General features: G+C 28.7%; 11 protein-coding genes and 1 non-coding gene across 22 annotated transcripts; 6 read left to right on the top strand and 6 right to left on the bottom strand.

Annotated features, from left to right (window-relative positions):
• The first annotated feature begins 62 nt into the window (after positions 1-62).
• Positions 63-2,288, top strand: LOC143351657 (lipid droplet-regulating VLDL assembly factor AUP1-like). The gene is made up of 3 exons (XM_076783448.1): positions 63-399; positions 935-1,842; positions 1,933-2,288. Exons 1-3 carry the CDS (start codon positions 359-361, stop codon positions 2,166-2,168), a joined length of 1,185 nt encoding a protein of 394 aa, XP_076639563.1. The 5' UTR covers positions 63-358; the 3' UTR covers positions 2,169-2,288.
• A 115-nt stretch (positions 2,289-2,403) lies between these two features.
• On the bottom strand, positions 2,404-5,324 carry Ssadh (succinic semialdehyde dehydrogenase). 4 transcript variants are annotated; one of them, XR_013081791.1, is made up of 3 exons: positions 4,566-4,697; positions 2,554-4,423; positions 2,404-2,518 (listed from the first exon to the last, which is right to left on the bottom strand). XR_013081791.1 is itself a non-coding variant. In XM_076783447.1 (2 exons), exon 2 carries the CDS (start codon positions 4,398-4,400, stop codon positions 2,874-2,876), a length of 1,527 nt encoding a protein of 508 aa, XP_076639562.1. In that variant the 5' UTR covers positions 4,401-4,423; positions 5,036-5,324; the 3' UTR covers positions 2,428-2,873. The 4 variants fall into 4 exon arrangements, 3 of the variants coding, with proteins under 3 accessions (XP_076639562.1, XP_076639561.1, XP_076639560.1); XM_076783447.1 differs by lacking the exon at positions 4,566-4,697 and adding an exon at positions 5,036-5,324 and having other exon boundaries at positions 2,428-4,423; XM_076783446.1 differs by having other exon boundaries at positions 2,428-4,423; positions 4,595-4,707.
• Positions 4,759-6,250, top strand: LOC143351659 (peptidyl-prolyl cis-trans isomerase E-like). 2 transcript variants are annotated; one of them, XM_076783454.1, is made up of 4 exons: positions 4,759-4,909; positions 4,985-5,154; positions 5,432-5,791; positions 5,888-6,250. In XM_076783454.1, the coding sequence occupies exons 2-4, from the start codon at positions 5,152-5,154 to the stop codon at positions 6,203-6,205; spliced, it is 681 nt and encodes a 226-aa protein (XP_076639569.1). In that variant the 5' UTR covers positions 4,759-4,909; positions 4,985-5,151; the 3' UTR covers positions 6,206-6,250. The 2 variants fall into 2 exon arrangements, with proteins under 2 accessions (XP_076639569.1, XP_076639567.1); XM_076783452.1 differs by having other exon boundaries at positions 4,780-4,913.
• Positions 6,251-6,260: 10 nt separating this feature from the next.
• LOC143351660 (dehydrogenase/reductase SDR family member 4-like) lies at positions 6,261-7,909 on the bottom strand. The gene is made up of 5 exons (XM_076783455.1): positions 7,489-7,909; positions 7,200-7,377; positions 6,883-7,107; positions 6,635-6,769; positions 6,261-6,550 (listed from the first exon to the last, which is right to left on the bottom strand). The coding sequence occupies exons 1-5, from the start codon at positions 7,599-7,601 to the stop codon at positions 6,383-6,385; spliced, it is 819 nt and encodes a 272-aa protein (XP_076639570.1). The 5' UTR covers positions 7,602-7,909; the 3' UTR covers positions 6,261-6,382.
• A 153-nt stretch (positions 7,910-8,062) lies between these two features.
• Positions 8,063-9,459, top strand: LOC143351661 (bublin coiled-coil protein-like). The gene is made up of 4 exons (XM_076783456.1): positions 8,063-8,210; positions 8,384-8,573; positions 8,689-8,872; positions 8,976-9,459. Exons 2-3 carry the CDS (start codon positions 8,462-8,464, stop codon positions 8,853-8,855), a joined length of 279 nt encoding a protein of 92 aa, XP_076639571.1. The 5' UTR covers positions 8,063-8,210; positions 8,384-8,461; the 3' UTR covers positions 8,856-8,872; positions 8,976-9,459.
• A 384-nt stretch (positions 9,460-9,843) lies between these two features.
• Positions 9,844-16,125, top strand: Kap3 (kinesin associated protein 3). Of its 3 annotated transcripts, XM_076783440.1 has the most exons (17): positions 9,845-10,213; positions 10,351-10,468; positions 10,578-10,746; positions 10,818-11,024; positions 11,095-11,231; positions 11,296-11,620; positions 11,687-11,865; positions 11,928-12,197; positions 12,271-12,489; positions 12,567-12,732; positions 12,815-12,940; positions 13,003-13,107; positions 13,228-13,313; positions 13,392-13,578; positions 13,660-13,750; positions 13,839-13,980; positions 15,775-16,125. In XM_076783440.1, exons 1-16 carry the CDS (start codon positions 10,188-10,190, stop codon positions 13,975-13,977), a joined length of 2,550 nt encoding a protein of 849 aa, XP_076639555.1. In that variant the 5' UTR covers positions 9,845-10,187; the 3' UTR covers positions 13,978-13,980; positions 15,775-16,125. The 3 variants fall into 3 exon arrangements, with proteins under 3 accessions (XP_076639556.1, XP_076639555.1, XP_076639554.1); XM_076783441.1 differs by lacking the exon at positions 15,775-16,125 and having other exon boundaries at positions 9,844-10,213; positions 13,003-13,101; positions 13,839-15,234; XM_076783439.1 differs by lacking the exon at positions 15,775-16,125 and having other exon boundaries at positions 13,839-15,234.
• LOC143351658 (ribonuclease P protein subunit p40-like) lies at positions 15,166-19,020 on the bottom strand. Of its 3 annotated transcripts, none has more exons than XM_076783450.1 (6): positions 18,772-19,020; positions 18,530-18,674; positions 18,052-18,216; positions 15,954-16,079; positions 15,697-15,873; positions 15,166-15,560 (listed from the first exon to the last, which is right to left on the bottom strand). In XM_076783450.1, the coding sequence occupies exons 1-6, from the start codon at positions 18,889-18,891 to the stop codon at positions 15,277-15,279; spliced, it is 1,017 nt and encodes a 338-aa protein (XP_076639565.1). In that variant the 5' UTR covers positions 18,892-19,020; the 3' UTR covers positions 15,166-15,276. The 3 variants fall into 3 exon arrangements, with proteins under 3 accessions (XP_076639565.1, XP_076639564.1, XP_076639566.1); XM_076783449.1 differs by having other exon boundaries at positions 15,166-15,619; positions 15,690-15,873; positions 18,772-19,019; XM_076783451.1 differs by having other exon boundaries at positions 15,442-15,619; positions 18,772-19,017.
• LOC143351655 (uncharacterized) lies at positions 16,157-18,155 on the bottom strand. The gene has a single exon (XM_076783443.1). The coding sequence runs from the start codon at positions 18,012-18,014 to the stop codon at positions 16,449-16,451; it is 1,566 nt and encodes a 521-aa protein (XP_076639558.1). The 5' UTR covers positions 18,015-18,155; the 3' UTR covers positions 16,157-16,448.
• A 52-nt stretch (positions 19,021-19,072) lies between the features above and the next one.
• Trnam-cau (transfer RNA methionine (anticodon CAU)) lies at positions 19,073-19,145 on the top strand. Its single transcript has one exon. It is a non-coding gene; the product is annotated as a tRNA-Met (tRNA).
• A 138-nt stretch (positions 19,146-19,283) lies between these two features.
• Positions 19,284-21,349, bottom strand: LOC143347829 (RNA-binding protein NOB1). Its single transcript, XM_076777401.1, has 6 exons — positions 21,168-21,349; positions 20,913-21,045; positions 20,618-20,826; positions 20,116-20,545; positions 19,702-20,036; positions 19,284-19,622 (listed from the first exon to the last, which is right to left on the bottom strand). The coding sequence occupies exons 1-6, from the start codon at positions 21,237-21,239 to the stop codon at positions 19,362-19,364; spliced, it is 1,440 nt and encodes a 479-aa protein (XP_076633516.1). The 5' UTR covers positions 21,240-21,349; the 3' UTR covers positions 19,284-19,361.
• Positions 21,350-21,813: 464 nt separating this feature from the next.
• Positions 21,814-23,815, top strand: Fadd (fas-associated death domain protein). 3 transcript variants are annotated; one of them, XM_076775324.1, is made up of 5 exons: positions 21,814-21,911; positions 22,118-22,500; positions 23,180-23,341; positions 23,418-23,548; positions 23,613-23,815. In XM_076775324.1, exons 2-5 carry the CDS (start codon positions 22,173-22,175, stop codon positions 23,745-23,747), a joined length of 756 nt encoding a protein of 251 aa, XP_076631439.1. In that variant the 5' UTR covers positions 21,814-21,911; positions 22,118-22,172; the 3' UTR covers positions 23,748-23,815. The 3 variants fall into 3 exon arrangements, with proteins under 3 accessions (XP_076631439.1, XP_076631431.1, XP_076631421.1); XM_076775316.1 differs by lacking the exon at positions 21,814-21,911 and adding an exon at positions 21,931-22,013; XM_076775306.1 differs by lacking the exon at positions 21,814-21,911 and having other exon boundaries at positions 21,943-22,500.
• Eif4e4 (eukaryotic translation initiation factor 4E4) lies at positions 23,550-25,784 on the bottom strand. Its single transcript, XM_076775338.1, has 4 exons — positions 25,649-25,784; positions 25,054-25,232; positions 24,650-24,967; positions 23,550-24,576 (listed from the first exon to the last, which is right to left on the bottom strand). The coding sequence occupies exons 1-4, from the start codon at positions 25,697-25,699 to the stop codon at positions 24,462-24,464; spliced, it is 663 nt and encodes a 220-aa protein (XP_076631453.1). The 5' UTR covers positions 25,700-25,784; the 3' UTR covers positions 23,550-24,461.
• Between the last annotated feature and the right edge of the window lie 445 nt (positions 25,785-26,229).

The raw sequence follows: 26,229 nt of genomic DNA, 5'->3' as shown, positions 1-26,229 counted from the left end.
CTCTCTCTCTCGCTCAGCATGGCTAGTTTCGTACTACAATAGACTAGACTGTGCCAGAGACATGTCAGATCAATAAGATTCTCTCGCAGTCAGGTGGTTTTATTTACACTACAGTTGTAATACTCTATACTTTACGTTGTAGTAAAAATCCCTAGGTGACTTATGTCAAAACAGCTGATTGCAGAAATTGATGAAAACGAAAATTCGTATTAATTGAGAAGGTACTGGAAAGCAGGTTAAAAAAAGGTTAAATATCAGTCGTGTCATTGTCTAATTTCAATAAACGATTGCGACTATTGCAGTGAAATATAATTATTAAGTGTGAATTCTTCAACATAACAAATGTTTGTTGTAAGAAATGTCACAAATTGATATTCAGAATTTATTTGATAAAAGCAGGTAAAGTAACCATCTATAAATAATAGTCTTTGAATAATGTTTCATTAATAATATTCTTGTTACATCTTTTTAATAATGAATTGTAATATCAATATATAACAATGATTGTAATTAATTTTATGGAGTAATGGACTTTGTATTATTAACATATGGATGCTATGTGAACATATAAAACATTATTCGAATAGTAATATCTGTAAATTAAAAAATATTGGTGTATGATATTGATATGTTAGCTTATAAAATGTATATGGAATCTATTATCTATAACAACTTATATTGCACAAGTCTAGTTAAATATATATTTTTATTATATATGTCAACTGTTTCACAATAGTATAAATATAAGAAAAACATTTAGTATTTACAAGTAACATTATTAATAATTAACACAATTAAAATTTCATAATTGGGTGGAACAATTTTTATATTATTAATAAAATTAGGTGATATTGATTTAAATGGTATTAATTGTTGTTTAAAGTGATATTTAAATGAATATTATAATGATATTGAAACTGAATACATTATTTAGGTTTCCCAGTGGTTGGTGCCTTCTACTTATATTTCTATATACCCCAGTGGGTCTTTTACTTGTATTGCTACGATTTTTAACTGTTTTACAACTGTGGCTTCTTGCATCGTTATTACCTGATTGCAATACTCTTCGAATATTCTTGAATCATGGATTTAGTTTTGCTTTTGGTATTATGGTAAAAATTTCTGAGGCCAAAGTTGGAGACAAACAAACAAGAATCATAATTGCCAATAATGTCTCAGTTTTGGATCACTTTGCATTATATAAAGCTACACAAGCACTAACTCCTAGTGTATGGGATTTACCTAATGTTCTTGGCAATGCATTAGGTCTACAAATAATGGATATGAGTAATAAAGAAGCTCTAATTGCCAATATTAAACAGTTTCTTTCTACTTCAAAAAGCAATATTGTGCTACAACCTGAATTTGGTATAACCAATAGTCGTGTAGCCCTGTTAAAATTCAACTCCTGGCCATTTGTTATTGAAACATCTGTTCAGCCAGTTACAATTAAAACATGGAGACCAGAATTCATACCTATTCGTGTTACCTCATTGGGATCCACATGGTGGACAGATATCTTTTGGTTTATGTTTGTTCCTTACACAGTCTTCACATTTAAGTACCTGAAAATTAAGAAAAATGTGGATTGTGAAATACTGGCACGTGAAGTAGAAAAAGACATAGCAACCAGTCTTGGACTTGAAACAAGTTGTCATACTGTATCAGATAAAGCAGAATTTGAAAAACGCTGCATAATGGAAAAAACACAGAACAGAAGACTCAATAGGAGAAGTTCATTAAATTCACAGGTCATACATAATAGTGAAATACAAAGAATGTTACGACAAGTCAGTGAAGTGCTTCCATTGGTCCCTCATAATGTGATTCTCAGAGATCTCTGTATGTAAATATACAATTAGTAGTCTAAAGATTATTACTTTTACTATTTAATAAGGTCAACTTTAATAAAGTTGATAATAATTATTTCAGTGAAAACACGTAATGTTGACATTACAATTGCCAATATACTGGATGGCATAGTTACTTATACTCCAGAATCAACTCAAACAACTATTACACCATCAGCATCGTATAATCAATTACAAACAAGCACGATTAAAGATAATAGTAATTTAGGATCTTCTTCCTTTCAGGAAAGAAAAGCTAAAATGATAAAAGAAGCTAGGGAAAGGTATATACAAAAACATGGACTTAAAGAGTGCTGACATTCTTACTGCAGTTTTATTGTGATCATTGTATCTTCATTGAAAACAAATATGTAATGTTTTGTCGTATGTGTATTTACTATTACATAATATAAATATAATTTTATTTCTAAAATACAATTATATATTCTACAATTACCTATCCTTTTTATATATATATTTTAGAGTATTATAAATAGCACCCTTTGGAAGACTGTGTTCTCAATAACTTAAAATGTTCTTAACTGTTATTACTAATTATTATATAAACAAAGTGAACTTTTATATGTCAATCATGCAAAAAAATAAATACCCTAAACTATTATTAATTTAAATATTTTTCATTACCTTTGTTAAATCATCATGTATAACTCAACAATCTAACGAACTATATTAGATAAATAACATATGAAAATGCATTACATTTATATTCTGTTATTTATGCTGCCTTACATTACTTAAAATATTCTTACAATTATAAAAAATAATTATAAACTATTATAAAAAATTGGAAGACATTCAGTTTCATAAATAGTAGATTATGCAAAAACAATACACTACTATTATTTAATTATTCTAAATTATTATTTTTAGTAATATATTACAAAAATATATTATTTTTGAATATATTTAAATTCCAAACAACTGATTTTATTTTACTAAATTTATAATAAAAAGAAACACTATAAGATAATACTGTGTTACTTAGATTCTTTTTTAAATTTATCAATGGTTTTTAAGATTTCCTATACATACATATTTTATATCAAGAAAATCATCTACACCATGTCTAGATCCTTCTCTTCCTATACCTGATTCCTTTACCCCTCCAAAAGCTGCCTCTGCAGTAGAAATCAATCCTTCATTCACACCAACCATTCCAACTTCTAATTTTCTTACTACTCTAAATATTTGTGATAAGTCTGATGAATAAAAGTATCCAGCCAACCCTGCGGGAGTATCATTAGCCTTTTGTATAACTTCATGTTCACTATCAAATTTATTAATAACAGCTACTGGTCCAAAAATTTCTTTGTTATATATTTCCATTTCTTCAGATATATTTGTAATAAGCGTAGGAGCATAAAATAGTGGTCCTAATTCAGGTAATGATGTAGCACCACAGTGTACTTTTGCTCCTTTTTTTATTGCATCAGTAACTAATCCATGCACAATGTTTAATTGATTTTCTTTAGTAAGAGGTCCATGTGTAACTCCATTCTTGCTGCCATCACCCATTTTAATATCACTTTTAATCTTTGCCAAAAACATTTCAACAAATTTATCAAATATTCCAGCTTGTACAAAGAATCTATTTGCAGAGACACATGTTTGGCCAGTATTACGAAATTTACTTGCCATGGCACCTGATACAGCCAAATCCAAATTTGCAGAGTCAAAAACAATAAATGGTGCATTACCTCCTAATTCAAGACTTAATCGTTTCATTGTTGAAGCAGACTGTCTGTATAAAATTTTTCCTACAGGTGTTGAACCAGTAAACGAAATAACTCTTACTTTGGGATTTTCACATAATTCTTTACCCACAGCAGGAGAATTTTGTTGACTTGTTGTAAGCACATTGAAGATTCCATGGGGAAAGCCTGCCTGTTCTGCAAGATCAGCTAATGCTAAAGCAGTGAGAGGAGTATCTTCGGATGGTTTTACTACGCATGTGCAACCAACAGATAGAGCAGCACCTGCTTTGCGAGTAATCATGGCATGTGGAAAATTCCATGGTGTAATTAAAGCAGCTACACCCACTGGTTGTCTCAATAAAACCATGTGTCTATTAGGATTTCCTTCCTGCAAAACTTCTCCATCAACTCGTCTAGCTTCCTCTGAAAACCACTCAACAAATGAATTTCCATATTTAATTTCTGCTCTAGATTCAGCAAGAGATTTCCCATTTTCTTTGGTCAAAATTTGTGCCAAGTCTTCTGTATGTTTCACCATTAGATTGTACCATTCTCTGAGTAAAATGCTTCGTTCTCTTGATGTTGTTGTACAAAAAGATTCAAAAGCTTTAGATGCTGCATTAATTGCTAATCGTGTGTCTTCAACATCCATATCAGGAACATTATTAATAACAGATTTATCAAAAGGATTATGAACAGGAAATGTTCCTTTCCTATTTGCTTCTATCCATTTCCCATCTACATATGCCAAATTTCTTAAAAGATGCACTGATCGACTTAATGTTAAAGCATGATAGGGAATTCCTTTTTGTAATGTAAATACTCTGTGAAACATTGTTTTGGAAAATAAATAACAATCTGTAATATAAACATTTATGGTAAATTATACGAAGTACAAAAAATAAGAAGCAATAAATTATATTAGCAATATAACAACAGTACTTAAGAACGGAAAAATACGCGAACATTATTCGTTTAATAATTCATAATTTATACGTACGTATGCCAAAGACGTGCTGTGACACTTACTTTCGAGCGAATCGAATATCACGTTCGTTTATAAATGGTTATTCTAAAGTGACGCTATCAATTCATCTTATCAATTTTATCAACAAATTGACCTTACATAACTTACGGCTACGTTACTCAGATTAATGGCTTAAACGGATTCAGTGTACGTACATAGTTTGTTTCGCAGTGTATAAGTTGCCGGCGCGCCGGCGCCTTATTGTCAGTATAATTGTTATCGGATTTAATTGTTTGTTCGAATATCATTTTCAAACAGACAAGAAGTATACAAATATTTTGTCTACTATGAGTACGAATACCAAGAGAACTATATACGTAGGTACGCAGTAATTTGTTGCAATTTATTAACATAACCTACATTAAACTACGTAACGTTTATTGTATGTTTAGGCGGTCTAGCCGAAGAAGTGGATGAAAAAGTATTACATGCAGCATTCATACCGTTTGGCGAAATTGTTGATGTACAAATACCACTAGATTATGAGTCAGAAAAACATAGAGGATTTGCCTTCATTGAATTTGAAAGTGCAGAAGATGCAGCAGCGGCAATTGATAATATGGTATATATGTAAAACAATACATGTGTAGTGAATTATTTAATGACAGTTTTATACCAAAAATAATTAAAATAAATCTTTAAATGTAATTTTATATTGTAAACATGTTATTATAAAATTCTTCTATATATAACTGTGATTATTAAAACATGCTTGTTTCAGAATAAAAAATATTAATACACGTTGTATTTCACAGTAGATTAAGAATTAATCATACTTATCTATCTAAGCTGTAATCGTTTAATCCTTACATTTGTCAAATTTCATTTTTGATAAACAGAATGATTCTGAGTTGTTTGGAAGAACAATAAGAGTAAACATTGCAAAACCACAAAAGATAAAGGAAGGTTCATCAAAACCTGTCTGGGCTGATGATGCATGGTTGCAAGAACATGCAGGTGAAACACTTAAAAGTGATGAAAATGCAAAGTCAAATGATGTAATACAGTCTAAGAAAGGAAAACAAAATCCTCAAGTTTATTTTGATATCAGTATTGGAAAGCAAGAATTAGGTAGAATTATTATGATGCTGAGAGCTGACATTGTACCAAAAACTGCTGAAAATTTTCGTGCCCTTTGTACTCATGAAAAGGGATATGGGTATCAAGGAAGCACCATCCATAGAATTATTCCAGATTTTGTATCCTTTGTATATTCGTTATATGTAATTTAGAATTAACATAGATTTCATATAAGAAATAAAATCATATAAAGATTATTTCTTATATAAACTTAGATGTGTCAAGGAGGAGATTTTACCAATCATAATGGAACAGGAGGGAAATCAATTTATGGAAACAAGTTTGATGATGAGAATTTTGAATTGAAACATACAGGCCCTGGTACTTTGTCAATGGCAAATTCTGGACCAAATACAAATGGGTCACAATTCTTCATATGTACAGCACGTACAGATTGGTTAAATGGAAAACATGTAGTATTTGGTCATGTTCTTAGTGGTTTAGATGTTTTAAAAAAAATGGAGAAATGTGGAACAACATCAGGCATTCCTACACAAAAGATTGTTATAACAGCATGTGGTGAATTAACTTAAATAATTTAAAAAACAATTTTAAACTTATCATTATTAATTAATAACAATAACAATGTAGATTTTGTATTAAAGATATAAATTTATTAGTAAAAATAACATTTTTTAAAAATTAGCATAGTGTCTTCAAATGGATAAAAAAAATTATATCTTAAAGTAGAAAATATTTTTTGTACTATTTTAAAGTCTGGATTGCATTCCACCTGAAGGAACAATAGTTTCACCAGTAATATAAGCAGCATCATCACTAGCTAAAAATGCTGCAACTCCTGCTACATCGTTTGGTTCACCAAATTTTTGCATTGGTACTGTGGATAAAGTTGCTTCTCCTGTAGCACCTTCAACAATCTGGCAAATATAAACAAATGTACTTTATGTAGATACTCTGTACATATAAGAACATAGTTGATAAAAGTACATATAAACACATACTGCTTGCGAAAATTTAGTTTTTATAATACCAGGTGCTATACAATTGACACGAATTCCTTCTGATGCAAGAGTAGCAGCAGCTATATTATTTAGACCTAATAATGCTGTTTTACTAACAGCATACGTACCTAATAACTAAGATTCAAAATGCATATAAATTTGTATATATATATATATATAAATTATTTATAAAAATGTACAAATTCATTGTGAACATAGTATTGAGGAAGAAGCACATAGCTACTTACAGTAATTGGTTGATATGCTGATATTGAAGATATAAGGATTACTGAAGGTGATTTACTCAGTCTCAAAAGTGGTAAAGATTCTTGCATTAGAAGAAAACTACTTTTTACATTAATATCAAAGATTTTGTCCCATATTTCTTCTGAACTATCAAAAAGACTACCTACAGTAGGATTTACTCCTGCATTTGACACAAGAATATCTAAACCACCAAATTCCTTTTTTGTCTACAATATTATTATTATTAATAAATTATCTATCTCATAAATAAATGGAGCTTATGTTTTAATCTAAAACATAGTTTAAGATTGCAACTCACTTTGTCAAATAGAACTTTTCTATCTTCTTTTTTACCAACATGGCATATAACACCAGAAACTTCTAATCCTTCAGATTTAAGTTTTTCTACGGCTTTCTTTACATTTGATTCTTTGCGACTGCTAATCATTACCCTGGCACCTTCTTGAGCTAAACGTCTTGCAATTGCAAAACCAATTCTGTATGTACATATTTAATTCAAACGTTACATTTAACTAATTGCAAATATAATTCTTCATATGTGAAAACACAAATTACATTGTCAAATTATATTCACTAACTTAACTTACCCTTCTGTCGATGCTGTTACAATTGCTATTTTTCCATTTAATCGGTTACATTTTACCGTTGATCCATTAATGCTAAATTTTCGTACATTTTGTCTTATCGGAATGCGCAACATTATGATACACAATAAAAATCTAAATATGGTTAGATTACTTGACAGTACGTATTCTTTTAAATATTGGAAAAATGTAGATACATATTTAACGATCGTTATCGTAAAAAAATTTGTAAAATTACGTTATAATAATGACAATGCAGATTGTTTTAGTATCTGCAATCTCGGACTGAATGCCAACTTTTGTCCGAAAAAATAACTTCTGCGAATTCAACAAAGGAAAGAAGTAATGAGTGTGAATTAGATACTGTATCTGGTATATGCAATCGCGAATTTGAGCTAGAAATATTGTATTTTAATTAACAATCGATCATTACAAAATTTTCAAGTATTGGTGGGAAGTGGGCTGAGTGGGCATATGTTTACATGTCAAAGTAAGAATTACTGTAAATTCTATTTATATTAAAAAGATTTAAGTCCACGAGTACCATTGTTAAGTATTTTGTTTATGTTTACATTAGCAACGATCCAATTCTGTGTACCTAAAAGACACAATACAAAATATTTGGTATCACGGATACGTCATCTGCTTTCGTTGATTGGACAAGGCCACATCGTTATAAATTGCCCAAATAATAAACAATAGTGTACCCTCTTCTACAGAAAACAGTAAGTCCAACCGAGATAACTCGTAACTTTTTAGTAAATCAAGTATTTCAAAAAGTGGGTAGGATTTCGGGGGTATGTCTATTGACCAAAAATGATTGTAATTGACCCCCGCAACCGAAAATAATTCTTCCAGAAAGATTTGAAATATTTTAATTTTCGTCGAAAAATTTCAGTAGTAGTCTGCCATCTAGTAATACTATTGCTTTGTGACGACATTGGCAATACTAATACTCTAATACTAGTTAATGTAAATGGCAGATAGCAATATGGTTAAAAATACAGTGCAGCCAAAAGAAAATCATCATAACAATGATGAAAATGAATGGGAAATTGAGGAAATCATAGCGAATTGTAATGATTATGGTAAATACATATTTTTCTCTAAAAAAACTACATAACATATTTTTAATAAATTTCATCTAATACAAAGCATATACATTCAAATGTCTTCTCATGATGTAAATTATTGTAATTGTAGAATTTGAGGCACTAAAAACTCAATTAGATGAACTCAATTCTGCTTTGGATAAGATTGAACATAAAAATGATGTTATACATGCAGAATTAAATAAACTATTGCAATCAAATCGAGAAACTAGAAAACAATTTCAAGAATATCAGAAGTCACTAAAGCCAGAGGTATAATGTTTTATTTTGAGAAGGTGTGTATTCTATCATATTGAATCTGTTGGACACTGTTAATAGAATGTTGTTTAGGGTGTAAGGTGAAATACTTGTAATTAATTAATGTTGGTATTGTTCCAGATCGTGTAATATAAATGTATTTAATAACAAAGTAGGTAATAGTGCAATACTATGTCTGTATTTTTTCATAGTACAATGTAATATATCATATTGTTATACTTTAATATTTAACCCCTTGCTCAATGATTTAAGTTCCAATGGCACAGGCTATAGCCAACAACAGAGTTGATTACATGTTAAGTCACTTTATGGTACAGCTAAACATTCAGAATTATGACATGCTTTTTAACAAAAATTGCAAGCCTGGTATGTATTGCTTACATTTAGCCCGATTGGCATATTATGGTTCTCACCCATGATTTTCAAGTTTGGCTTAATTTCTTTACCATGAATTTGACATGTTGTTATAGATGAAGGGGTTAAAGATTAAACATTCCTATTAAAAATAATTCAACTGTATGACAAATTATTCTTATGGTTATATAGTACTATATAATACAAATATAAAAATGTATAAATAATATAAATATCTTATTTGTATGGATGTGAGGTTTTCTGCCTTATTCATTTTATCATTTTTTTAATACATTGTCAATTCAATATTTAATTCATTATCAGCATAATAGAGTACTACATCACAGGGTTAATATTAAGTTGTTAATAAAATAGTATTAAAAATATGAAGATTTTAGAGTCAGTTTTTCATTATTTTTGGAGGATTAGAAAATTTTAAATAATTAAAAAAATGCTCGAGTAATGTGCAATTAATCGAATTAACTTTTATTAGAAAACGTAAATTGTTATTTTGTTTAGCTCTTTTAGCAAGTGCGAATTTAGATCTTAAGATGGCGGCATGCTCTCCCTTCTACCTACCTTTACCTTACTGCGCAAAAGCTTCACTTATTTGTTTTGTGTCAGTCTCCTTAGTACTTAGGTACATATTACTGCTTATCAGCCTATGTACTTCAAGCATAGACATAAGAATATATTCCTAGGTTAGGGTTAGTTATATCCAGTATATAGAGATCACTATTTGAGGGCTTGTCTAGTGAAACACTTACGAGAGTCGACTGCTTTTCGTAGCCTTCTAGTGATGAGTTTTAAAAGCGTTTCCATAGCATAATTGACAATAACAGAATAGGAATCTTACACGATTTATTATCGATGGTTTTATATATAGTTTTCGTTCCATGAAGATAAATCAATTACCAAAAAAGAGAAATTGATTAAACAGGTGTATTTTTATGCTTAAATTATAAATAAAATATTAAAATGGATGAAGCAAAGTTTCTGAAACGGTAGGTGATTTATTATATACATTTCATATTAATCGTGTACAATTATCATGCAAATTTAATATAGATTTAAAACTATTTTACACTGCGTTAAGTAGTATTTGACAGATACGTACAGTGAATATATTTTTAATGTTTAGAAAAGTAAGATCTGGCACATTGGATGTGCACCCAACAGAGAAAGCCTTAGTAGTCAATTACGATGTTGAAGCATTAATTTTAGGTGAATTGGGAGATCCTATGTTGGGAGATCATAAAGTACGATTTTTTAATTATTATTTAACATTATCATTACTTGGTATATTTATTGCTTATATTATAATGTTAACTTAAAGAAATTTTACGATTTGCCTAACTGTTTTTATAGGAATGTCAAAAAATAATTCGATTAAAAAGTTTAAATGCAGATACCAATGTATCACTTCTAGCTAAAGAAGTGATAGAAAAATGTTCTTTGATACATGAATCGAAGCTTAGAGAAGTAGAACAATTAATTTATTATCTTCAAAATCGACGAACAAATGATAGTTGTATAAGTAAGTTCCAATCCATAGGTGAATTATAGCATTCTATTTATTTCTCTATTACAAAATACTTTTTAATGTAGGTAATGATAATAATTCTCAACCTTCAAGACCAGCATCATCAAATTCATTGTCTGTAGATAATGGGGAAGTAGAACGTGCTGTCATCAGTAATGTTGACAGTTATATTGAATTGTTATATGAAGAAATACCTGGAAAAATTAAAGGTTCATCATTGATTTTACAATTAGCAAGGGTACCCGATAATCTTCACGAATTAACAAAAAATGGTATTAAATATTTTGTTGCAATTAATTATTTATTAATTTTAAGATACATAATTTATATTTATTTCCTTAGAGTCTCTGCTGAGTGCTTTAGCTAGAGTTTTGAGAGAAGACTGGAGACGTAGCATAGAACTCTCCACAAATATTGTCTATATTTTTTTTTGTTTTTCATCATACAGTCAATTTCACAATATTGTTCTTGAATACAGAGTAAGTAAGAATAAGATGAATGTAAAAACATAAATATATTTAGCAATTAATTTTTTACATTTAGATTGGATCTTTGTGTATGGATATAATAGATTTTGAATTACGACGGTATGATCAATGGAAAGAGGATATGGAGAAACGTAGGCGTCATTTTGAAAGTACTACAGGTTTAACGTTTTTTTCAAGTGGAAATGATAACTGTGACAAGAAGATGAAAATTGTTGATGATATTTGGAATACTGATGGTCCGTTAAATTACGAAATTAAAAAAAGATCTAATGAAATTTCTGTTGTAACAGAAAGTGATATAAAGAAATTAAAAGAGGAACTTGAGAAAAGTCGTAAGAAATTCAAAAGTTTAATAAAAAAACAAGAACAACTGTTACGAGGTTTGCAATTTTGTTTTTCTATATTTCTATTATATTTCAAATATTGCATAAAAATTTGTATTACAGTGGCCTTTTATTTATTATTAAATATTGCTGAAAATATGGAAGTTGAGAGAAAAATGCGCAAGAAGAATGTAATTGGTATGCTGATTAAAACATTGGATAGGACAAATACCGACTTGTTAATACTTGTCATTGCATTTCTAAAAAAATTATCCATATTTCGTGAAAATAAAGATCTTATGGTAAAATTTTATCTTTACTAACAGTATATGTAATTATATATATTGATTTATTATTTTTTTAGGCTGAAGGCAATATTATTGAAAAAATACCAAGACTTCTGCAGAGTAATAATGCAGATCTGGTATTAAGTACTTTAAGGTTATTGTTCAATCTTTCCTTTGATGCAAAGCTTAGAGCAAAAATGATAAGAGTTGGTTTATTACCAAAATTAATTAAACTGCTTGGTCAAAGTGATATTAAGAATAAAACAATAATTTTGGGGTTATTATATCATACTAGTATGGACGACAAAGTAAAGGCTATGTTTACAAATACTGAATGTGTCCAGATGGTAAATTTACATAACAAAAACTCAGCACGTATTTCATATAAATTATTTCACATAACATGTAATTATTTTTAAGGTAACAAATATGATTTTAAATGCTGAAGATGATCAACCAAAATTGGAATTAATAGCGCTTGGTATAAATCTAGCCATTAATAGTAAAAATGCCCAACTCATGGTTGAAAATAATCGTTTGCAAGGTCTTATAAAAAGAGCATTTAGAAATCAAGATCCTCTTATAATGAAAATGATTCGAAATATATCTCAGCATGATACAACTAAGGAGAGCTTTGTAGTAAGCAATTATTTTATTATTTAAAACATGTTGTTTTTTAATTGAAACATTTTTAAATTATTTTTGGTATTTATTAGGAGTTTGTGGGTGATTTTGCTATGGCCTTAAATCAATCAGACTCTCAGGATTTTGTATTAGAAGTTATAGGTGTATTAGGCAATTTAGAATTACCTGACCTGGATTATTCACAAATACTCCATCGATGTGATTTAATTCCATGGATACGCAATAATCTTGTACCAGGTATCATGTTTATTCAAAATTTATGTACTTTTCTCATAATTCTAATTTATTTTTAAATACAATTACTCCCTTCTTTAAATAGGTAAATCATCAGATGATCTAGTGCTTGAGATTGTTATATTTTTGGGTACAGCAGCTTATGATGAAGATTGTGCACGTTTATTATGCAAGGCTGATATATTACTTTCACTCATTGAACTTTTAAAAGGTTTGTATAATATTAAAAATATGGAATGAATGTCAATTTTTGAATCAAAATAATTATGACAGCAAAACAAGAGGATGATGAAATGGTTTTACAAATAATTTATGTCTTTTATCAAATATCGAAACACGATTCAACAAGGGACTATCTAATACGTGAGACTGGTAATGGTAATAATCAAATTATCTGCTTCATCTTTCTAGATTATTCAAGTATAAAGTTGGTATACTGCATAGAAGATAGGTAATTTTCGTATGTTTTGTGTTTTTAAATATTTATATTATTTGTAGAAGCACCTGGATATTTAATAGATCTGATGCATGATAAAAATCCAGCAATTAGGAAAGTATGCGATACATGCTTGGATGTCATTGCGGTAAGTATATTAAATAATTATCATCAGTAATGATATTTAAGTATAACTGATCAATTTTGAATAATTGTGGGAATGTAGATGTGTGATAAAAATTGGGCAGCTCGCATAAAAGTGGAAAAGTTTAGGTCTCATAATCAGCAATGGTTAGAAATGGTTGAATCTATAACGAATGATACCACAAATCATTTGTTACCAGAAGAAGATGATAGTCTCTCACCATTTATGAATGGTGATCTTTTAAAACATACAATGTTATTCCCTTCTGGTAAACATGTTTTGCCGTATATTTGCTATCATATGTTTTATGTAATTACAATTGTTTGTAACAGTATTAAATTTCTAATAGGCAATGTAGCATCGTTTACTACAGATGACAGGTTTTCTATTATGAAAAATTCTTCAGAATCATCTGAAAATCAAAGTCGGCCTGTTAGCAGGTAACTTTTCTATACATTTTAAATTCATTTTGATATAACAGTGCTTACTAAATTATAAATGGATATATGTTTTTGTATTTGATATCAGGTACAAAGATTTTGATGAAATAGGTGAACTTATGGCACGTTCTAAATCTCGTATGTCTGTTGGTTCTGGTATTGAAGATTTCTATTATAATTCCAAAGTTAAATTTGCTGAATCAGACAGTTCCCATATATTAATATGAAAGGTAACGTGCATTATAAAGGATTGTAAACTAGTTATAATAAGAAGTTTAATCTAATCTCAAAACCATATATTACTACGTACAATGTCTTTATAAACATAAATAATGATACATGTAATAGTTGCTTCGTTTGTTCGACGTTTAATTATAGTTTTAAAAATGTATTAAATATGTACATTTTTATATTTTATTGTGCAAAGCATTTCTAAAAGCATAAAAATACATTACTGCCTGATTATGCCTTCTTACTTCACGTAATTTTTAGACTGTGACCATTTCACAATATTAAAGCAACAAAATTGACATCTTTGGCAACCCTTACATGGATCAGTTTATATTTATTTATATGCAAATGAATTTTACAGAACTTTAAAAGCTTTATATGCGATAAGTTATTTTGATCTCATAACAGTATATAATCTATATTTATTTGCAAAGGAATTTTAGGAATTTTTAAAAATTGCCTGTGTGATAAGTTACTTTGATCTCATACTGTGGTGTATTTTATACTTTATTTTATCAAGTTAATTTAATTTATATCTGAATGCTCAATTTAAATTGATTTCTAGTCGTAGTAGTAACTTTATAAATTAATACTGCAAGGTGATTCTCCCACCAGTAGACTTGAAAGTAATGCCGTCGCCTAAACACTGCGGCTATAACCTCTAGTATGTTTAGAGTCGTAGCTCGATGAAACAATCGATATCACTGTTGCTTCGTCGATCGGTCGATGATGACAACTGTATTTGCAAGGGGAAAACAGAATAAATTCAGATTTCTTCGTCGAATCACGAGTGTAATCATTCACGGGATTATCGCCGCAACATTTAGACAATGGCATTTATTTCGAGACTAGTAGCGGAAGAATCATTCTCTACTAATAACGTAATGATTTTCTTATTCTGTATTTCTAATATGTACAATATATGTAATATTACATATAATTACTGTTAGTATATTTTTGGCAAATTAACATAGTACTACGTGTTTTTACAGCACAACATTTACTAACGAGAAATTTGTAGATAACAACAGAATGATTTAAAAACCTTATAATCAGAGTTAATTTATACAATCTATTGTTTTTTTTTTTTTTTTATTTTAGTTAATTACTGAATACACATTCCATTTATGATTTGTTTCTTTACAATACGCAATATATATGTAAAATAATGTTATATCCAAAAATGTTATTCATAGATGTTTATTAATCTCTGTATAAATTGCAAAATACAATTCGTTTCCTCACATACAAAATTTTTATTTATTTTATTGAACAACATTTAGTAAAGTGTATGATCACTGAAAATATCTTGGTTTATTATTTGAACTCAAACTTTTTCGTATAACTGAATCAGCATTTGGTCTAAAAACAATGGTATAACTATTGTCACCATCTGTATAAAACGAATGTTCTTTCAAATTCCAGCTAATAGGGCTGTCTGAAAATCCTTGTACATGTAAAGCACACCATGGTAAAGTGTGTCGCATTAGTACATATTTTTTTATAACTCTATAAAAATTTGTCACTTGTTTCCTCGTAAAAAAACCAGTCCATTGTAAATATTGTACTTGTCCAATATCTATAAATGGCGATGGATAAGTATACGTATTTACGTAGTCATTTTCTTTATTATTTTTCCTGAACAAAATTGATTTGTTGTTATACACGTTACACTCGTTTCAAATGATCTAACATATCTTGTACGTACAAATTACCAGAAACACAGAAAATTCCAAGCCATTCAAAGAAAGAATCGTTATCGGACTCCTCTGAAATTATTGGTATTCTTACAGAATACTCAATTCTTTGTTGAAAGGTCTGATTACAAAGAACAACATTGTATTGACGTTCATGAAACCATGCTGCTACGGATGATGGGCATAGATTTTCATCTTCAAAAATAAAACGAGTTGCATACAAAAAAAAAGTATATGTACAAACATATTAAATTAAAAAAATAATAATAATTTACCTGGTGGATTCCATGATACAATCACATCAAATTTTTGTTTGAAACGCTCCTTTAATGATGTTCGAATACGCTCGTAATTCTTCTTGCCAGGAGTAAAACTTTCAGAATTTAAATCAATAGTCACGACTTTTGATTCATATTACCGGTAAAAAAAAAGAAAAATACACGAAAAGTAGAATTGATAAAGATTGAAATTACTGATGTAAACATGAAAAATATATGCAAACTTTATTCATGAATTTACAATATAACCTACGTTAGTAAATCGTTAAAATTTTTTAGTTATTATTAAATACATTTTCTGACAAAACTATTCTCTAATATACACTAAGAAAAAATACAAATTCTTTTTTTCATTCAACTGTTTTTCGTTTAATTAATCAATTAGTCTATGAATATGCATATACAATCATTGTATTGTTATTTTTCACTATATTGTAAAAAATATATTCTCTTAAACTATTTATAATTATTTAATCATTTTCATTATTTCACTTATGCAAAAGATAAACTTGGACTTGTATCCAAATTTGTATTAGTGTTTTTTAACTCTTCTCTGAAACTATTTAATTCTGCAGATGATATTCCTTGCCAACTTTCTAATTCAGATAGACGTCGTAAGTTATCACAATTTTGCATTAATAATTGTACAGTTTTCATTGATAAATCATGGCTATATAATATTTTGAGCTCTTCTAATTTGCGCATTGAGTTTTGCAAAAATATTCTTCCCATTGTCTCGTCTCCAATACCAGTGGATGAACCCAGTTGTATGAATTTAATATTTATACAATGAGAAAGTAAAAATTCTAGGTGCATGTTTGCACATTCTGCTACACACTTGATTTTTTCTAAAAATTGGAATGGTAGAATTGTAAGTTTTCTTGGATGAACTGCTACATGTTCTAAGAATTCACAATTGTAAAAAACTAGGTCTCTTATATCTGGGCAGTACTGACTTATCAATATAAGTGCATTCAAATCGATTTCTTCTACATGCTCCAAGTGCAAACTTATAATTGCACAACCTTTTATTTCCAACAGTTTCTTTATTCCATGGGCATAAAAATCACAAGATAAGAGCTTTAATTCTTTTAAATAATTAAGAGTAGCTAGAATTGTTAAATCACCAATTCTTTCATCGCGTAGTAAACAAAGACTTGTAATATATGGACATATATCAACTAAAAGATACAAATGTTCCATACTAAAATTTCGACTCTCAAATGTTCTTACACATAAGGAACTTTTAAAGTCTTTTTGATGAATATGTTCTAAAACATATCCAAATTCATCGCATCTGCCAATATCTTCTATTTTTGAATGTTCTAAAAAGAGATTCGCATAACCAGGTATAGTCATAGAGGTTCTACATAACTTAATGTGTTTTAAATGTTTACATGAAAGCAAGGGACTAATGCTGCGCTCTGTTACAGATCTAGATGCAGTTACATCTAACTTTTGCAGTTTTTTACAGTTTTGAGCTAAGGCCAATATAATATTATCTGTACAGTCAAAGCATAAAATAAAACATACTAAATTTGGCATAGCAGATACTCCATTGGCAATAATTTTTTCAATGTCTGATGTTCTCCAACCAGCTGAACCTGAACCTAAATCCAGAATTTCAAGCCCGACCATATCATACAACTTATTATAAAGTACATGTCGCATAATTTTAGGCCAAGCAGAAAATTCAATTGCTTTTAAATGTGCACCTACAGCTACTTCTGTTAATCGAAGAACAATTGTCATTTCTGATAGAAAGGCTGTAGTTAATGCAAAATCATTATATGTACCTCTAGTTTCTTTAACTAAATTGACAATAGCAGTCAACACTGCAATGGACATTTTATCATATAAGTGTCGAGGTATACTGCAGTTCAATAAATGTTTCATAAATTCTAACATCGAATGCAAATTAGTATATCCGCATTCTGGATTAGTTTTGGATGTCATGCAAATAAGTTTTGTCATGTATCTACCAAAAGTAGTCACAAATTCCCCAACGGAGTATAATGCTAGATCCACTAGCATAGGCACTTGTTGCTTTTTTGGCATTTTGAGTTTCTTTAGTATTTTCCTTCTTAAAACTTACCATAACGTGTATGTACTTTACGATCAAAGAAGGAAACTGTGCCTTCTAAGCCAAGTGTTTGAAAATCTTCTGTTAATAATGATAATATTAAATGTCCGCTTGGTGTAATGGCAACTGAATTGTCCACATTTATTTTATTATCAACTGTCAGAAGATTCAATTCTCCTATAAAATATATTAAAATATTTTCTTTTTCACACATTTATTGAACAATGGAAGATCAAAGGATAGCTACTTCTTAAAATTAAAATACTGGCACTATTCCATAAGCATTTCCATTTATAGTATAAAGATAAAAATGAACGTTTTCAATATAGCTTATTTACAAAATACAGTAGTATCATTATAATTTTTATGTAGAAATAAAAGAGTATTTTTTTTCTTCACAATTAAATATCATTTAATTCTTAATCAAACACATAATGATAGAACATTATTATAAATTGATTATTTGAAGTAGTATGTTTCAATTCCTTACCTTCCTTAACAAATGCCTCTATAAATTCTTTATTTATTAAATCAAATACATTGATTGCGTTAATTCGATAGTAGTCTGTATCCTCCGAAATACAAGTCCGCAATTCATCCGGAATTCTGACTGTGTCAGGAAGCACCAAAGATATCTGGCATAAAGCCAACAGTAATTTCGAATTATGTAAAGATTTCTCAAAGCATAATGTTCATAAAATTATGCTTAACTGCAACTAATTTCTTACGTACTGAATGATTAAAATAATGCGAGTCAACTATATTTGGTGGATCAGTTTCCTTGTAATCCCTTTTTTCTATTGAAAAATGATGTTGAGGTGGTTTAAAATCCCATATTTCCGGACTAAGCATTTTAATTACAAAGTAATTAATTTCAGATTGAAAAGTCCTTATTTTCACATCACTGCACAGAAATATTCACGTGCACTCCGCATCATCACATAAATGCTTAATTCTCAAAAGTTTTGTGAAACGTATTGTACATATTTTTATTGATTGCCTCTAAATACAAATTTAGTAGAGAAATATACAAGCTTCGGTAGCGCAGTAGGTAGCGCGTAAGTCTCATAATCTTAAGGTCGTGAGTTCGATCCTCACCCGGAGCATATTTTTTTATTTTTGTAAAGAAATACAGTAAACTTCGTAAATACTTTTATATTATTAAGAAATATTTTAAATGAAAAATGTAATGCAAAAAGTAAGATATTCATTCATTAAAGGATCGAGTATTTAAACAAAAACGACACATTTAACAATATTTAATTTAAATATTTTAGAAAATCATATACTGTTACAATATATAAAGATACAAATTATGATAATTATTTCCGTCTTCGTCTAGATTCATTTGGATTTTTTTTCATCCAATATTTAACAGAGTCTCTTGGTCGTATACCTAATATAGCCGATTTAGAATGTACATCACGCATGATAAATGGAGAATATCCAGCTATGTAATCATCCTGTAAAGGATCATTTTTAGTGCGCGCAAGTTTTGTTGTTCTTTGGTCGGGCACTGGTTGATCATCGCAAAGAATAGGATTGTTAGCATGTTTTCCACCTTTTGGCATCGGTAAAGAAAACTACAAATTTGTTAAATATTACATATAGTACTATTCACATAAGAGCATATAAGAGAAAAAGAAAAAATCAATATCTTACCCTTTTTCCTTTTTTGGAAATTGATTTTCGGAAATTAATATGAATTTGTTGTTTTCCTTCCTCATTTAAAGTGACTGCAACTTTTTTCAATGTTTTATTACCACAACTGGGACAAAAAACTTTTGTCATAATACTAGTAGTTTTGAAACATGCATAACATCTGAAGATAAACGTTTTCATTTCTTTAATTACTCTTCCATCTAGTGCAGCTACATTTAATCCAATTTGTTTTAAAACATTTTGCATAGCAAAGTCCATTGTTAAACATGCAACAATTACTGGTGCTTGTTCAAGAAAATTCATATCAATTTTTTTTTTTATAACAGAAATGTTTTCTGTAATACAAAAGAAATATTTGTATTTTGTATTTTATGTAACTATTTCATATACATATGTATCATTAGTAGAGCTTACTAGGTGTAATCCAACCACTGTCATCATCTTCATTATTTTCATCTTCATCACCCTCATATTCATCATGTTCAGTGTTATTTTGTACATCTTCAAAATCGTCTTTAACAGAAACAAAATTATCCTTAATATTGTATTCACTACTGTCTTGATCTAGAATTTTTAATTCTATTGGTTCACATCCTAACTTTGCAAATTTAGTAGACACATCTTCTATTTTATCATGATCTATATCGGATTCTGCAGTTTCATAATCTGATTCAATATCATTGGAGGATTCGCTAAAATATGATTCTGAATCTGCTTCTTCATTGTCAACATTATTTATACTGTCTTCCAAGTTTATGTCAACACTTTTTTTATTAATATCTTCTACATGCTCCTTATATTTAAATTCTTCCAAATGATATTTTTCTTTATCCTTATCACCAATCTGTGCATTAAAAATGTTTAATTATCATAGTAATCTTATATTTCTATATTAATTTAAAAGAAATAGATTTACTTTATTCACTGGCATATAAAAACCAGCTAATGAAACACGATCTTCCATTGAACTAACACTGGTATCCACAGTTTTTACCATGATTGGATCAGTTCTTAAATGACTTGTTCCTACTTTTTCTTTTTCTAACTGATAGGTTAATGCAATTACTTTTATATCAGTTACTGATAAACTAGCATAATCACCTGTCTTTTTAGCAAATTCTGTAACTGTAAATATGACAGAAATTATTATATTTCAAATTTGTAATGCATACAATCATTATTTAAACATACACAAAACTAGATTTTATTACCAAATTTAATGTTTTCAGTATGTGCATTTTGTACTGTTAAATCATATGGTAAGACAACTAGTCTTCTTAATTGCCTTTTATTTGTAACTTCATTCACTACATCTTGCTCTGTTATTATGTTGAGGCCAATATCCTAAAAAGAATATAAGATACATATTAAAATAATATTTTCAATTTTAATATTATTAATACAAAATTCAACAAGTAAGAATAATATATATATATTCAAATTAACCTATTTACAAAATAATTCACCTGTAAAGATGCATTTCTGATGAAAGCACTTGTATCAACAACCAAGTATTGTATTTTCTGATTTTCGTTCATGTTTATAATTGCTATGAGAAAACAGTTCAAGAATGCAGATACACGTGTTCATGGGGAAATGTAATATAATAATCGGCAACATTGGCAACAATTGTGTCAACATTAATGCCTATTTCCATAAATATAACAAATATTTAATTCAAACAGCATATCTTCATTTTATGCTTAAACAATTAATTTTGATATATTTTTGTACCACATTTATTGTACAATAAATATTACATTGGAAATATAGGAATACATAATTTGCTGTAACCTTATATTTAATTTTCAAATAATTTTGTGTAAATGTTACTAGGAAACGTACATTTTTATGTAAAATGTTCTGCTCTTTCGATCAGATATCAATCTTAAAGAGTAAAAACTTGGAATCTTATCATATCATACAAAAAAAATTCGAAAATTGCTCTATTAGAAAAACCGAGTAAAATACTACTTCGTATATCATCAAAGAAAAATTTTACATTATGAAGGCTCGAGATCATAATATCGAAAAGAAATCCCTGTAGTTATTAAAATATTAAATAGTTAATTTTTTTGTTCAGTCTCTTTTAAACATTTTTGTAAACTTTACAAGTGCGTTCTCAATATCATTTTAGTGGATATTTGCCTTACTGTCATAGCATTTGCACAGTACTGCCAACAAAAACTGAACATAGCTTAGGTCTGTATGTGTTATTAATGTTTTCAGACGTGACGCATTTTTACATATTGCATTAGTAAAGTGCCTTAATTTGCTTAATCAAATAAAATTAGTGTTGTATCAATTAATATGTATTTTATTTTATATCTTATTTGCATTTTATTTTTATTACTATCAAATTTTTCATAAAACGAAATATATAAAAATAAATTAAAGAATTTCTTTATGTTTTCAGATCAAAAAGAGGGAATCCCTTACCTTGAAGAGCGTTTATATAATACATCATAGCTATGGAAGCAGAGTACAGTTGTTTGCGTGATAAATTTTTATGTGCCACTCAATCATACATTGATGATAAAATATTGAATGAACTTAAAAACTATTATGAGCCTTACATAAACTCAAAACGTAAATTAAGCCAGATTGGTGATTTAAGGGCATTATTGAAAATATTAGAGAAACGAGATGCTCTTAATTGTAGTAATGTGGAACCACTTGTTTACATTTTAAATAATTTTTTAAATGACCCTCTTCTGCAGACTAAAATAGAAGATTATAAATTTCGTCTTCAAAACTCACATTACCCATTACTTTGTAATATGTATCAACACACAAATGGTAAGTTTTTAGTTAAATATAAATTGTACATTTACTGAATAATTTCTTTTATTATGTAAAATATAATATATATTCATACAGCTTACATTTTATCAGTGCATTACATGGAGCAACTGTACTCACATTACTTGACAAGTTTCTATTATTTTTAGACATAGAGAAAGATTTTATATACTAAAGCTATATGTATAAGGATTCATGTATTATAACAGAGTTAGTAATTTTTGATATATCTATTTTTGATACAAGTATAAGAGAAAACTCATGGTTAAATTCATTTTTTTTTTAAATTAAATCTTATACCTTTCTATATTTAACACAATAGCAGTTATTTAGACAATTTTAATAAGCTACAATATAAAGTCAGTTAAGATTGTCAAAGAACTAGCTACAAAATTAAATCTCTACATACTATTCAACAATCTGAAAATAATGTCATCAAGGGCAGTTCTTATAATTAATACATAATGTGTAGAATATCTATAATTTTGCTAAAGTTTTTATATATCTTTTTTGTGTCCAAAAATAATGGATGTACATCAGATGGTCAAAGTTTGTGCTCCATCCTCCATATTTTTTAACTTTTAAGTACTATGTCAGTATTAAAAATCATATATTTATATAAACTAACCAATCAGAGTATTTTTAATTATGTTGCATACACTTTTATATGTTCTAGAAGCAAAAAATAAAGATACAAAACAATTGTTAAATGAAACTGAAAGTTGTACATTGGAATCAAAAGAGCAATCTATTGAATCTGAATGCCAATTAGCATCACAAAAATGTGTAACAAATTCTAAAATTTATTCTGATCAAGAAACAATGCTACAACATACAGGTAAGCATTAGCTAATTGTGTATGGTATATATTATTAGTTATTCATAAAATTAATAAACAGAATATTTGTTTTTAGTGTTATTAAAAATCAGTGAGAGAATTGGACGTTCTTGGAGAGATACTGTTAGGTATTTAGGTATTCCCGAATACCAAATTGATATTATTCAAAATAAATATCCAATTGATATGAAAGAACAAAGTTACGAAGTAAGATGCAATTAATTTATTCCAAATAACATTTTTTACATAAAAGTAACAAATAATTTTTTAGGCTTTAAAACTGTGTTTATCCCAGTATACTACCGACAATTGGAAATTAAATTTATTACATGCTTTAGAGCACGCTAGGCGCAGAGATCTTAAAGAACTTGCTGAGAAATTAATAATGTGCTCAAGAATTGAATAATTTGTTGGCAAAATAATATAACTTCTGTAAGATCATTAAAAAATAAAACATTTTTATTTCAATCAACACTTATATCACTACTTATTTTAGGAAAACTAAAAATAAAATGATATGCAGAAAAAGAAATTAATATTTTTAAGAGAAACTTAAATATAATCATTTATTAAACAACCGTGAGAACATTATTAAATAATGTTATACTATTTTGAAATAAAGTAGGTTGCTGTATTTTGTCATTTCTTTGCTGAAAATGACATCCTAGTGTTCTTTGTACCAGTCTTGTTTATATGAATTACGTATGATACGCATAGAGAAAGGTATGTGTGAAGAAAATTACTTAATCAAATAATAATAGTAATAATAATAATAATTTATAATCGTATTATTTATGTTGTCTTCTGAAAAATACAGCAGCCTGTGCGTATCTTTCATTACCTAATCTTAAGTTACATATTACATGAATGCAAATTTTTATATTAATACGATATACATTTACTTTAGTACATATTTATTAGTTTTTGTTCAATGACTTGCATTAGAGAAATACTTAGCTACAATGAAGATGTAGTAATTAAAAATTTTGCACTGAATCTTAATTTAATTTGATGCAGTAATCTGACTCGATCTTGTATGATATTCATATCAATAATACATATTTAACCTGGTTTAAGTTTTCAATGAGTAATGATGATATTAATGTAACATCAACAATTTCTAGAGTACATAGGCATTCTTTGTTTGACTTCCTATTTTGACCATAATATCTTTATGTATTTGGTATGCTATAGAGATCTTCGATGAAATTTTTAATCTCTCTCTTAATTTACGTCTACAAAAAAAGGATAATTAAATAACTACTTGAATAATTAACATATTATTTGAAATTGTATGTTACAATTTACCCAATTTCCATGACGCTATCTTCCCTATTGGCATTTGCTGTCCATATGCCAATTTTATCTGTTTTGTTTCGAACATTTACTACTGCTCCACAAACATCATCAGAGTATCCATTAAATGCTTCACCAATCATACATAACAGAGTTTCTAACCAAAAGTGATCTAAATCTGTGGCTCTTTGTTTCTTATCTAAGTTTATAAGCCACCTTCCACCACATTTATTAGCATCATCTTCCCACATAGGTCTAATTCCTTGCTTGAACATACTATAGTCACAACCTTGTCTTAAATCTGATGCAGACTTTATGTGATTGTATAAGCTACCAATTAAACAGAAATGTTATTAGTCAAAAAATTTAATTAACAAGTTCCTATTACATTCTAAACCATAATCTATAAAACTTACCTCCAAAAATCTTCTGCTGTATCAAAACTTGTAATTTTTCTTTGACTTTCTTCCCATGATTTATTTCTATCAGGTTCATAGTACCAAAGAGTCCATGCATGCTGTAGAGGATGTTTAATTAGAACCTCTGGTGGAAATTCATCAAAACTTGGTACCAATTGCTCCTTCCGCTCTACTTCCTGCAAATAATAACCTTTTTAATCTGTGCATACTACTTGCCACGCTCGCGCGCGCGCGCGCACTCGCCACACACATACGCATACAGAGCTTTCTAATCACTTTTAACAGTTTGATATGCTTAAAGGTTATAAGACGGTATTACTTGAACTCGGCCCAATATTATTTTTTATAAGACACGATATGTATTATAATATTTTATACAAGTAATATAGTATGCTTTTTTTAAGTTCGTTAGACAGTTTTCACCATGCATAGAACAGATGGGAGGGGAAAAGGGTATCGAACCGACCACGCTATTTCAAAGAATGATCACGAAAATTTTCCCCAGATATTTGAACCGCAAATACATCTCAACGAAGTACTGTATTAATTTTAAGATACTCATAGTATCGTGAATTATGTTAGAGAAAAATACCTCAACTTCTTCTGTATTACTCGTAGCCATATCACATCGACTACACGACATACAATATGCTCACTCAGTGAACTAACAGTAAGGGCATCTGTCGGCAGAAGTTTTACACCGAAATTTCCTTTTCCTAAGATAGAAATGCAAAATTGCATTGACACAGGAACTTACCGCATCAAAATGAAATAAGTGGATGAAGAAGAGCAATTATCTTTAATTGCACTATATTAGTATGGTATAACTAAAATACACAAATATGATACAGAAACAACTATAAAAACGTATAGTCTTGAAAACAAACAAGCCTTGTACCTATATTTCGCTGTTTTCTCCTCTTGATAGACCAACTTAAAATTATTTTAACGTTGCAGAAATTGTTCTTAAATAACACATCATTTTATCTGTTATTACGACATTAATTACTTTTCTTTCATTTGAATATTTATATTCATGCGTATACATGCAATTGTTTTGTTTCTGTTGACTTTCTCTTATTTTGTGTATCCAGAAAAAGCGATGTAAACATGTCACGATAAAAACATAATTCCATTTTAAATTCGTCCACAATTTTCTATTGTATTACAAAT

The sequence above is a fragment of the Colletes latitarsis genome, chromosome 2 (assembly GCF_051014445.1).
Source record: "Colletes latitarsis isolate SP2378_abdomen chromosome 2, iyColLati1, whole genome shotgun sequence".
In the NCBI taxonomy this organism is placed as follows: domain Eukaryota; kingdom Metazoa; phylum Arthropoda; class Insecta; order Hymenoptera; family Colletidae; genus Colletes; species Colletes latitarsis.
This window is presented reverse-complemented; position numbering and strand designations above follow the sequence as displayed.

Excerpts from the sequence above, each read along its gene's own strand:
- LOC143351657 (XM_076783448.1), top strand. The coding sequence starts at position 359 with ATGTCACAAATTGATATTCAGAATTTATTTGATAAAAGCAG. Across the intron at positions 400-934 it reads AATTTATTTGATAAAAGCAG|GTTTCCCAGTGGTTGGTGCC; the intron begins GTAAAGTAACCA and ends TACATTATTTAG. Across the intron at positions 1,843-1,932 it reads TGTGATTCTCAGAGATCTCT|TGAAAACACGTAATGTTGAC; the intron begins GTATGTAAATAT and ends TAATTATTTCAG.
- Ssadh (XM_076783447.1), bottom strand. The coding sequence starts at position 4,400 with ATGTTTCACAGAGTATTTACATTACAAAAAGGAATTCCCTATCATGCT.
- LOC143351659 (XM_076783452.1), top strand. The coding sequence starts at position 4,880 with ATGAGTACGAATACCAAGAGAACTATATACGTAG. Across the intron at positions 5,155-5,431 it reads CAGCGGCAATTGATAATATG|AATGATTCTGAGTTGTTTGG; the intron begins GTATATATGTAA and ends TTTGATAAACAG. Across the intron at positions 5,792-5,887 it reads ATAGAATTATTCCAGATTTT|ATGTGTCAAGGAGGAGATTT; the intron begins GTATCCTTTGTA and ends ATATAAACTTAG.
- LOC143351660 (XM_076783455.1), bottom strand. The coding sequence starts at position 7,601 with ATGTTGCGCATTCCGATAAGACAAAATGTACGAAAATTTAGCATTAAT. Across the intron at positions 6,770-6,882 it reads CAGCATATCAACCAATTACT|TTATTAGGTACGTATGCTGT; the intron begins GTAAGTAGCTAT and ends TTTGAATCTTAG. Across the intron at positions 6,551-6,634 it reads AAACTAAATTTTCGCAAGCA|ATTGTTGAAGGTGCTACAGG; the intron begins GTATGTGTTTAT and ends TATATTTGCCAG.
- LOC143351661 (XM_076783456.1), top strand. The coding sequence starts at position 8,462 with ATGGCAGATAGCAATATGGTTAAAAATACAGTGCAGCCAAAAGAAAAT. Across the intron at positions 8,574-8,688 it reads AGCGAATTGTAATGATTATG|AATTTGAGGCACTAAAAACT; the intron begins GTAAATACATAT and ends TTGTAATTGTAG.
- Kap3 (XM_076783440.1), top strand. The coding sequence starts at position 10,188 with ATGGATGAAGCAAAGTTTCTGAAACG. Across the intron at positions 12,733-12,814 it reads ACGCAATAATCTTGTACCAG|GTAAATCATCAGATGATCTA; the intron begins GTATCATGTTTA and ends TTCTTTAAATAG. Across the intron at positions 13,108-13,227 it reads AATACGTGAGACTGGTAATG|AAGCACCTGGATATTTAATA; the intron begins GTAATAATCAAA and ends TATTATTTGTAG.
- LOC143351655 (XM_076783443.1), bottom strand. The coding sequence starts at position 18,014 with ATGCCAAAAAAGCAACAAGTGCCTATGCTAGTGGATCTAGCATTATAC.
- LOC143351658 (XM_076783449.1), bottom strand. The coding sequence starts at position 18,891 with ATGCTTAGTCCGGAAATATGGGATTTTAAACCACCTCAACATCATTTT. Across the intron at positions 18,675-18,771 it reads CGCATTATTTTAATCATTCA|ATATCTTTGGTGCTTCCTGA; the intron begins GTACGTAAGAAA and ends GCTTTATGCCAG. Across the intron at positions 15,620-15,689 it reads TTCTGTGTTTCTGGTAATTT|GAAAAATAATAAAGAAAATG; the intron begins GTACGTACAAGA and ends AATTTTGTTCAG.
- LOC143347829 (XM_076777401.1), bottom strand. The coding sequence starts at position 21,239 with ATGAACGAAAATCAGAAAATACAATACTTGGTTGTTGATACAAGTGCT. Across the intron at positions 20,827-20,912 it reads TACTGAAAACATTAAATTTG|TTACAGAATTTGCTAAAAAG; the intron begins GTAATAAAATCT and ends TCATATTTACAG. Across the intron at positions 19,623-19,701 it reads TTTCCAAAAAAGGAAAAAGG|TTTTCTTTACCGATGCCAAA; the intron begins GTAAGATATTGA and ends ACAAATTTGTAG.
- Fadd (XM_076775324.1), top strand. The coding sequence starts at position 22,173 with ATGGAAGCAGAGTACAGTTGTTTGCGTGATAAATTTTTATGTGCCACT. Across the intron at positions 22,501-23,179 it reads TATGTATCAACACACAAATG|AAGCAAAAAATAAAGATACA; the intron begins GTAAGTTTTTAG and ends TATATGTTCTAG. Across the intron at positions 23,549-23,612 it reads TGAAAGAACAAAGTTACGAA|GCTTTAAAACTGTGTTTATC; the intron begins GTAAGATGCAAT and ends ATAATTTTTTAG.
- Eif4e4 (XM_076775338.1), bottom strand. The coding sequence starts at position 25,699 with ATGTCGTGTAGTCGATGTGATATGGCTACGAGTAATACAGAAGAAGTT. Across the intron at positions 25,233-25,648 it reads GTAATACAGAAGAAGTTGAG|GAAGTAGAGCGGAAGGAGCA; the intron begins GTATTTTTCTCT and ends TATTATTTGCAG. Across the intron at positions 24,968-25,053 it reads ACAGCAGAAGATTTTTGGAG|CTTATACAATCACATAAAGT; the intron begins GTAAGTTTTATA and ends TTTAATTGGTAG.